Below are 10,617 nucleotides of genomic sequence, written 5' to 3'. Positions count from 1 at the left end.
ATATATATATATATATATATGTATAAATAAATGGAGGAGAATTTTTCCAAAAAAGAAAAAAAATTGATCGAATTTCATCGCATTTTTCGTCCAGATTCATTGAACAGTTATTGGCAAGAAAATTAATTCTTTCCACATTGGGATGAAGCTAAATTATTTGCTCATTAATATTTAATTAAAATAAAAATTTATGAAGAGAATATTTAAATTTGAATTTAAAAATGGCATATAATTAATAAATAAATTTATATAATTTTCAAATAAGGTGAATATTTGATCCCTTAATGCATACCAAATAAAGTTTGATTCGAGCACGAATGAAGCGTCTCGATGATTCGAATGCCCTTGCTTAAATTAGCTTGTGATCGAGGGTCATTTCGGATGAATTTGACCACAATATAAGTATTCAGATCTTGATATATGTGATGCTATATTCATGTTGTATCTCTTTCATTAGGTCGAGTTAATTTGACTTATAAAATTTATTCAGAGGGCAACAACTGCTTTAAGAAAAAAATATAAGGGTATTTATATAAATACAATCAAGTTTTTATATTTATTTTCATATCTAAAACATACTTTCATATTTATATATAATATGATAAAATTTTTAACATCACATAAAAAATATTATATATATATATATATATATATATATAATTTTATAACACCAAAGCATTATAAATTTAAACATCAAACTTTAAATCATTATAAATTTAAATATCAAACTTTAGGTTTTAGATGTAAATATATAAGATGTGTGGGATGTATGTGAATCTCAAAAATATATGCAATCTCTTAGACTTATAGTGACATAGAATTTAATTAAGCCTGAATTTTTTTAGCCTCTAATAGTATAAAAATTATAATACTATAATGTATAATTTTATATTCTACAGCATACATGAATTCGCCAGACCCGCACAAGTAGAACAGCAGACATCTAGGTTAAAATTAAAAGCTATTTTGACTTCATATTATCATAAATAATAATTATATATTTTAATTCAAAACATTTATTCTATATAATTTTGGTATTTGTCAATAAAAAACATTTTAACTTAAGAAATAAAACAATTTTTTTTCTTAGGACATTTATATACATGAACACTCAATTCTTATCTATTGACATATCTAACATCTAAACTTTAATTTTTACATGCATGCTAGATTATGTGTGAAAAATTATATTTCATACTTTTTAAAAATTAAAATAATAGTAATTTTATTGTGATGTAAAAGATTTAGATGGTATAAATGTAAAAAACACGACTATGGACATAACTATTGAGTGCTGGAAAATTAGGCGCGGTAGTTTAACAACCTAGTTTTTTACGAAGATCTGAAATGCACACCATCTCATTGTCATCAGCGACTCCTATCGATCATTGCCAATTGGCCACTATCAACAATTATCGTCCACCACTATCAAACATCCATCCCCGATTGCTAGTATTCGCCAACAACGGTGACCTTTGCTTGTTACATCGTACCTCAAATATGATAACATCTATTGAAGATCTGATGATAACTTCCAACCAACCTCAAAAACCACCGATCCCCATTGACCACACCCCATCGTCAGTCTTCAACCACTATCTGCCACTCTCACTCGCCATCATCGAGTAACCTTATATGCTAAAAACATATCCTAAATACAATCTAACTTTTGTAATTGTCAATCATTATCAATCAACGCTTGTTGGCCACCATCAACCACTCCTGCTCGCCGACATCAATGACCCTTGTTAATGTCGTATCCCAAATACACAACAAATATCATTATATTGAAAACACAATGAGAACTTCCAACTTTTATAGCCACTAACGTCGACTACCATAGATTGTCCCCACCTCTCGCCACCGACCACACAAAATCGACAATCACTGTTGTTGCTAGGATACAACAATTACTCTTAACGTGTATACTTTTTTTTATTTATTTTGTATACCAATTAATACATTGTCTAGCATAAAATTATAAATAACCCCATTCTAAGAAAAAGGGTTCAATTGTCAACTATCTTCTATAACCAACTACTATTCTAGATTCTAACTATGGCCTTATGGTCAACAAACATTTTGAGCCTCCAACTAAAATCTATGGCCGGTCAGCACAAATTTCATCTACACAATCTGTCCAACAAACACTATTACATTCTCTAACTAACACTTATAACCAACTATAATTTCCAACTAAACCCTCTATGAGTGACTTGTTGCTTTCATTTACATAGCATATTTAATAATTTGAAAATTTAACCGCATAAACTCAAATATTTCTAATAAATCAAAATTAACTAAAATTTGTAAATAATAATATTTAAAATAAATTTAAAAACTTTTTAAAAAGATGAAATTTTTAAATAAATTTTAATTTCATTAAGCCTATTCTGAAATTTTGGTTCCACCTACATACCACATCTAACATCAAACTCCCCATTCACATCACCACAAACCAATTTTCAAGCTTTTAACTACTTGACAAAACACTACACAAATATAAATTTACAAAAAGCGGCAATCTTGCCGACTTCATCAAAAATCTGAAAACAAAAAACTTCACCTGCCATTTCCACGACTGCAGTGAAATCAAAACTTCCTCAAGAGTGAGAATGGAACTTAAACTCATTTAAAGAGCATCTTCAGCTCTTCAATCCGAGCACTCCTCACTTCCTCATCAGTGAGGGCTCCAGCAATCATCCTCTGCTTCCTGGCTTGAACCTGCTGCATTCTATCTTCCACAGTATCCTAAATCACAATATCATTTGATTAAAGTTTACAAATCAAGACTCTAGAAATCAACTATTTTGATTTATCAGCCAAAATAAATAAAAGATTTCTTTATTTGGTTATTACCTTGACTATAAATCTTCTTACTTTTACCTGCCTCCTTTGTCCGATGCGATGGATTCTCATAATGGCTTGTTCTTCCACCGCCGGGTTCCACCAGGGATCCTATGTTTCCAGGCAAGAAAACCAGGGGAAAATGCATAAAAATATTATAGAGCTTGAAAATTTACAAATAAATTTGAGAAATTCACAAAATTAACTCTCAATTCATTGCTATTTACATATATCAAACCTAAATTTGCATATTTGAGCGATACAAATATAAAAAAGTGACGTTTAGAGGTTAGATATGTAAACAAATAAGAAACTAAGTGGTATGCAAATGCTAATTTACATTTATATTACCTGAATATTTCGTATAACATAAAAATATCATCTTTTTGATTTTCATAAAAAAATATATCTTTTTCATGCCTAGATAAGATGGCATATAAGTAAAAAACTGAAATTCATCTGTTAGACATGTAAATACATAAGAAATGATGTGATCTGTCTACTAATTTTCCTAACATTTATAGGATACAAAGGAATACCATGAGAAAGACATTAGAAGCTGCAGTCAAGTTCAATCCCACGCCTCCTGCTTTAAGCGACATCAACAGAACCTGCTTCTCATTGCTCTCACCAAACTCCTTCAACACCGTCTCCCTCTTCTTCTGCGACAACTTTCCATCAAACCTCAAGAACTGAATTCCATTCCTATTGAAGCAGATCTCCAGGAGGTCGAGGAATGAAGTCCACTGACTGAACACAATGCTCTTCTCCCCCATTCCCGAGCACCTCATCTTCTCCAGGCAATTCATCAGCTCCCTCACCTTGGATGATTCCTTCCAACTCTTGCGTATATCAATATCAAAAGGGCTCTCAGTGGGGCAGGTTATGAGCTCAGCATTTGTGAGAACCCTTCGGCAGATCGGACATGGCCCGGTGGTGGGAGTTCTCCAGCTTGCGAGGAGGCATTCGCGGCACATCCGGTGAGCGCATGGGGTGAAAACCGGATCATCAGATGCAGATTCAAGGCAAATTGGACATTCGCTGACTTCTCCCCGTTTGATTCCTTCTACTACTTCTTCAACATAGCTTGGAGCTGGACGCTGCGTTGATCCTCCATGGCTGCCTTCCAGGAAGCGCTGTGCGAGACTGTTGAGGTCAGCACACTGTTGATTGTGTCCACGACTGAAAATTTCAGATAAAACAGTGGTCACAGGCATTTAATGATCTTGAGTTGATAGACTATTTTGGATTTAGGGTTTAGGCTAACCTCATGACAAGGTAAGGGTGGTTGCAGCACTGTCTTAATCTAAGGAGAAGCTCCAAGATGGAAGCGTAGTTGTGAAGAACTCTGCCTTCGGCAACAAACTGATCAAATTTGATCTGCAGTTTACAGATTTATCAGATTAACGTTAAAGAGATCAGTCACGGTGAAAAACAAGTTTATGGATTTTGCACAATGATTACCTTTGACTTCCAAAAGAGAGCATTGTAGAAATCGCGCTCTTCTTTGGACTGCTCGCATTCCACAACTTGAACATGCGCTGGTGGGAGCACGAGAATAGGCCTGAAATCAATGTTTTGAAGCACTTATTATTCAAGCATTAAATAAGGAGTCCTTCAAAACACCATTACTGAAGGATTAGGAACTTCGCAGTGAAATTTTTACTCACTTTCCTTCTTTGTCTTTCGTCTCTTTCGTTCTTCTTAGCATCAATGGCCTCAGGATAGCCTTAACCAATCTCAGTCCTCTTTCATCACCATTCTCATAAGGTTTTTGAATCAACTTATGCCACCTGCGGAGTCAAACGAGGAAACTAAATTAAAGGACAGAACTTTCTTTTATAATATTAAAGAGTAAGCTGAAAAAATCCATTTTTAAGAAAACAGAGGCCAAAAAATTTTTTTTTCATATTAAAAATGTATCCAATGAGAGTCATGGGCGGCCTACAGAACTTAAGTATCTCGCATAACATACCAAGACCAATTGCACCATGGTTGTACGTGCAAAAAACAAAGTAGGCTGTAGAGATCATCCAAACTATTCTGCAGGCAAGGAGAAAAATGCAAATTGTATGAACAATTTTAAACAAAGCTAAAGATGGAATCTCAAATCAGATGAACAATTTTATAACCATTTTTAATTTTTGGCCCTTCGTTGAAAATATCAAAATGCATATGCTTTCGAGACAATCTTTATGACAAATTACAAACCTGAAGTGGAGTGCCTGTAAGGCACCACCTGCAGTGTGAGGTTAATGCGAAGGCTGATTGAGCCACACTGGTTTTTGAACACTTAATAGTGTGTGCTTCATCTAGAACAACTCGATACCATCTTATGTTGTGAAAGATGCTCTTCTCAGACCCCTATTATTAAGATTAAAAAGAGCACATGAAACGTCATACTTAACCAAAATGGATAATGCTTTGAAAAAAAATCGCACTTTTAATCGAATGCTACCATAGAATGCATGCACATTCCAAATGAAATATAAATTAACTAGAATATATTTGGAATGCTCAAGCTTATTTGGTTGGCCATTATATGAGTTTAAATTTTTGTGTTAAGACTATTATGAGTTCAAGCTATGAAGTCCAATGAATTTCGCTGGCTTTAAATTTTATCTTCAAGAAATACAATAGAGAGCAAAAATGAGAGTAAAATAATTATTTTACTCACAGTTTTATGAGCAGATGCTAAAACACCATATGTTGTTAGGACAACATGATGCTTGGAAATCTCTCTTAAATCATTAGACTTTTCCCCACCATAGTGCACAAAAACAGAAATAGAACCTGGCTTTGAATGTGCTTCTAATTCATCCTGCAAAACAAAAAGGTACGTCAGTTTGAGTTCAACAGGCCTTTTTTAGAAAAACTTTCACTACAAAATATTATAAAAGTAAATATAATAACCAATCAATTAATCACATGTTTTAAGAAACATAATCTCAACTAGATCTAAGATATGAAATTAGTTTAAAATGAGATACTTGCACAACAAAGACATTACAGCTCAAAGAAGTGAAAAGTCAACAATAAATAAAATATAGAACGCAATCACATATACTATACGCGTACCCAGTTAGACCAAGGAAGAAAAGGGAGAATTTACATACATACCACCCAATTCCTATGAATTATATGACCAACACCTAAACTTTGGTTTTACATCTATACCACCAAATCTTTAAAAATGGAAAATACTTTTTCATGCATAGGTAAGGTGGCATATATGTAAAAATTGAAGTTTAGGCGTTAGATATGTAAATACATGTTATTAGATATGTAAATACATAAGAATTGAGTGGTATATATATGAAGGCTGACCTTCCACTGACCCAGCAATGCCATTGGGCAAACAATAAGTGTGCCTCCTTTAACTCTTGGTGAATGTCTATTCAAACTTCTCTCTGATTCATCCCATGCTTCCACATATGCAGCATCTTCATCCGGTGCCGCTCTACATGGATTTGCAAGGATTAAGGCAATCGTCATGACAGTCTTTCCAAGTCCCATTGCGTCAGCTAGAATCTAAACATGTATCATTAATTCAGATATGGGCAGAACCAACATAAATTTTAAGGCTGAGCAAAATTATAAAATGTTGGCATTTTTCAGGCACTACGCAAAAAAAATCTATTGAGTGGACAAAACTACTAAATTTCCAAAATTGCATAAGAAAAATATTAAATTTACTATCATTTTTAGAGAAATCTCAAATTCAACGATGGGAGGTTTAGACTAATTCAACTCTCAGATATGAAACAAGTCTAACAAAAAAATTTCAGATTTAAAGTTTCGAACTTTTCCTGTGCAAGCATAAACTCCACAGGCCTAAATAAAAGTTAAAGTGTCATAAAATAAAATAATATAAAAATAATAATAATAATCAACCAGGAAATAGCTAAGACATGAACTAAAAGTGCCGTTCAACTCTTTATATTGAAATTCCATATTTATAATGATCAAAACCAAAGCTTTAAGCCACACTGTTGACTAGAAACAAAATGTAGGAAGGCTAGCTAAGAAATTATATGAATGAAATGATGATTAGCCATCAAATTAATCGAGATTCAAACTCAAGCACACTAGAACAAAGCTAATTTTCTTAAGACATTTTCCTATGAAATCCAAAGCAAAAACACAAATCATTGAGTTTTAACAAATATTCTAATGAGCTTACTCCTCCTCGAGCCATCTGAGTAGCACTTGGAAATCGAGTGGTAGCTTCTCCAGTAAATACATTTACATAGACTGCTGGAGCCCTCCTGCAATTTAACATGTGCTAAATAATAAGAAAAAAGTGGGAATAAATCAATTTTGAACCTTTTAATCATAATTTGATTCAAGGATGCTCATCATACTTATCACAAATATTATAGGCTGACCAACAAGGATGAAGAGTTTTTGCTGCTTGTTCAACATCAATTCCTTTCTCTAATTCAGACATCCAATAAAGGGCTTGCTTTTGGTATGACCACAAATTAGAAAGAAGGGTGCTTGGAGGTTGAGCTTCCTATCAAGCAGAAGAGAAAATCATTCAAAATAGTTTTTTTTCCTTTTTTTTATTCTTGAAAGAATAACATAATAATGTGAAATCTTTGCCTTTTTTTACAAACAAAAAAATATATTAAAAAAACATAATTTCATTGCCCTACCTGCAGATTATACACCTCCGCTGTTCCAACAAGCTTGTTGAGAGAAGCCTCAGAAATTGCTTGCTCATCGTCACCTTGTTCTATATAACTTGTGCCCCCCTTCCTTCGCTTTGCAAGCCCTTCAATTTGCCCAGATTCTTGATTCTGTTTTAATTGTAAGTTTGAAGTTACGAAGCTATAAATTTTACGTACAGATAAATGGAAAGGAACCTATATATTTTTAGGAGTACATTTACTAAGAATACATGTGATAATCATATTTGATGTACCCATAAATTAATTATTAGCTTACGAATGTTGTTAGTGTAAAAATATTGTTCTTACATTCAGGTCTAAGGACCTCTTGCGGCTATCAAGCTCCTCTGGAGTAAAATCAGCCTGATTCAAGAAGCAAAGCATCAGAATTTCAACAAAATAAACATTTTTTACAGACCAATGATAATTGTGAGAAGCAAAACGTTTAAAAGTAGCCGAGATAAAGCTAAATACCTCCTTGAATGGCTTCATCTTCAGTAGACAGAATAGGTTGTGGAGAGGATGCAGTGCAGGGTAAAAGGTGTTAGCTTCCAGCTTCCAAGAGGATTTAGCACCCTCAGTAAAAACGGAATTGTGAATGTAAAAGCTGCAGATGGAAGATAAAAACAAAAGAACCTTAAAAACTAATTCACCTTAAAGTGAGCAAAGTTAGAGACCAACATTAAAAATTACCTCACATATAACGCAATCTCTGTCATTAAGCTAAGTTCAGCGTAAAGAAGCATCATTCTATGGCTGAACAGAGAGAAGGACGAATGATCATAGCTATCATACCTCACCAGACCGCTTTGTTGAGAAGCGGACAATCTCAGAGTTTGCAGCTGCTGCCTTCGAACTAACCCCCCTTCTCCCATACAACTTACCGTCAGCGATCTTCGGGAAGTTGAAGTAAACAATCTCACTGGAGTCCAGCTTTCCCCGCCCACGGGCTGTCGCTAATCCCATCACATAAGACTTCCCAACAAGAAACCAGTCGGGTTCTTCAAGAAATTCTGCCATTTCGGATGGGTCGGGACTTAATACCACTTGAAATTTCTTATTGGAGACAGGCATTGTTAGAGACTTCGGTGGAATAGCCCTGATTGGTCGAGCATTGAGATGAGGAGAATAATGGGCGGTCGTTATCATGGAGAAATTATCGCAGCTTTCCTCTGATGTTTCCTTCCTTTCCTTGGGGCCTTCGTCTTGATCAAAATCCATAGCTTCCCCTTTCTTTAAGCCTACAACAGGTTCTTCCTTCTTTATTTTACAATCAGCAACCAAGATGGTCTCTTTATCAGAACCCATAAAAGGTTCTTCCTTCTTGATACTATTTCCCATGCCAGCCGTGCCGGATTCACCGCAGGGCTGAATAACAGCATTCTGCATCGCATTATCGGATCTGCGTCGCAGCTCATCATTAATGGTTTCTTCCTTCAAGGCATTGAGCTCAAGCTGCGGCCCATGTAAAGCATTCTTCTGCTTCATCGGTTCGGATTTGGATGACGGCCTTGGGGCATCGAGGAGGAAGTTGATGGCTCGATCGGCGTTGTTTGCCGCAGGGCTGAATAACAGCATTCTCCATCGCATTATCGGATCTGCGTCGCAGCAGCTCATGATTAATGGTTTCTTCCTTCAAGGCATTGAGCTCGAGCTGCGGCCCATGAAAAGCATTCTTCTCCTTCATCGGTTCGGATTTGGATGACGGCCTCGGGGCGTCGAGGAGGAAGTTGATGGCTCGATCGGCGTTGTTTCCCGCGACGGCGAGGGCGTGGAGGATTTCCACTACCGTAATTTCGTTCCCCAAAACTAATCTGATACGTTGAATCTCATCGGCGAGGAGGATTGAAGGATCTGGTGGAGTCTCGAACCCCATAATCAGCAGAGCCGTGAAAGAAAGAGAGAATAAGAACAACGGGAAAAAAAGGGGGGATGGAGTAGCTACGAAGAGAAAACTGGGAAGCAATAAAAAGGAGCTTCTTTGAAGTTGGCGGGAAAGGATCAGCAGAAGTGATGCAAGGGGTAAAATCTTTCAATTTATGGCGCGAAGTAACCAGGTTTGCCTTGATACTAAAAACTTGAGGGAAGTTTAAAAAGCAGCAGTTTTTTTAATATTAAATTATTTTTTTAATTATATAAATTATATCAGTGTCAAAATAATTCACAATTACTATATAATTGAACTCTAATAATCATCTCAAAAAAAATTATTTTTGTGTCAATTTAAATAAATTCTAAGACTAAAAAGACACCATGTAAATAATTGGAGACAATTTCAATAATTAACTCTATTTTTACTTATTTTATAAATTAAATAAAAATAAAATAGTTCGCTAAACGACTTTAATATACATGTTAAAAAAATATTTTTATCGAATAAAAGATTTTAATATCTTGATCATCAATTAATGTTTAACTATAGAATGTTTAAATTTTAATTTAATTTACGCTTGATCAACTCATTAAACATTCTTTCCCATTCAAACAACTAATTAATAACTTATTAGTATAACAACATTTTAATTTTTATAATCAACAGTTTAATTAATAGCTTCACTCATATCCAAAAAAATATAATGCAAAATATCAAATATTTTTTTAATATGTCTTGCAAAACTATAATACACACACACACATATATATATAATATATATATATAAGTTCATATATATAAACCCTAAAAAATTTAAAATTTTTCGTTCCACTTTCTAAACCAGCCACAATGTATTTTTGATTTTTTTTTTTTTTTGTATTTCAATAAAAAAAAGAAAAAATAAACTGCGCGCTTCTTTATTTGGAAATAGGCGGTAAAAACGCATTTCATTTATTTCGGTTTACCCTCGATAACACAACCATTTAATAGTCCCACGTCAGAAAGACAAAATCTGAAGGACGTGTGGCTGCGTATAAAATGAGAATGCTGCTACCAGGGAAGATTAAAAGGGTCAGTTGGTTATATATGCCACGCCCATTATTATTATAATGGGTGCTGTATGGTTATCTAGACATATGGCTGACATAATTTCTGAAATTTAAAGGGTTGGCTTGCTTGGCCGACCCTAAAATTTAATATATTTCAAATTATTCATAAATTTAT

General features: G+C 34.3%; 1 protein-coding gene across 1 annotated transcript; it reads right to left on the bottom strand.

The window, feature by feature from the left end:
• Positions 1 to 2,397: 2,397 nt before the first annotated feature.
• Positions 2,398 to 8,986, bottom strand: LOC110019637 (putative SWI/SNF-related matrix-associated actin-dependent regulator of chromatin subfamily A member 3-like 3). Its single transcript, XM_020717380.1, is given in 17 exon segments — positions 2,398 to 2,751; positions 2,860 to 2,958; positions 3,387 to 4,029; positions 4,115 to 4,227; positions 4,312 to 4,411; positions 4,518 to 4,640; positions 4,823 to 4,890; positions 5,059 to 5,211; positions 5,525 to 5,668; positions 6,175 to 6,378; positions 7,031 to 7,115; positions 7,212 to 7,363; positions 7,506 to 7,649; positions 7,830 to 7,883; positions 7,995 to 8,127; positions 8,214 to 8,303; positions 8,305 to 8,986. Coding segments are annotated over 17 exon segments (3,033 nt in total). The 5' UTR covers positions 8,910 to 8,986; the 3' UTR covers positions 2,398 to 2,628.
• Positions 8,987 to 10,617: the final 1,631 nt, after the last annotated feature.

The sequence above is a fragment of the Phalaenopsis equestris genome, unplaced genomic scaffold (genome assembly GCF_001263595.1).
Source record: "Phalaenopsis equestris unplaced genomic scaffold, ASM126359v1 Scaffold000065, whole genome shotgun sequence".
NCBI lineage: Eukaryota > Viridiplantae > Streptophyta > Magnoliopsida > Asparagales > Orchidaceae > Phalaenopsis > Phalaenopsis equestris.
The sequence above is the reverse complement of the archived record's forward strand: the minus strand, read 5'-3'. Positions and strand labels throughout refer to the sequence as shown.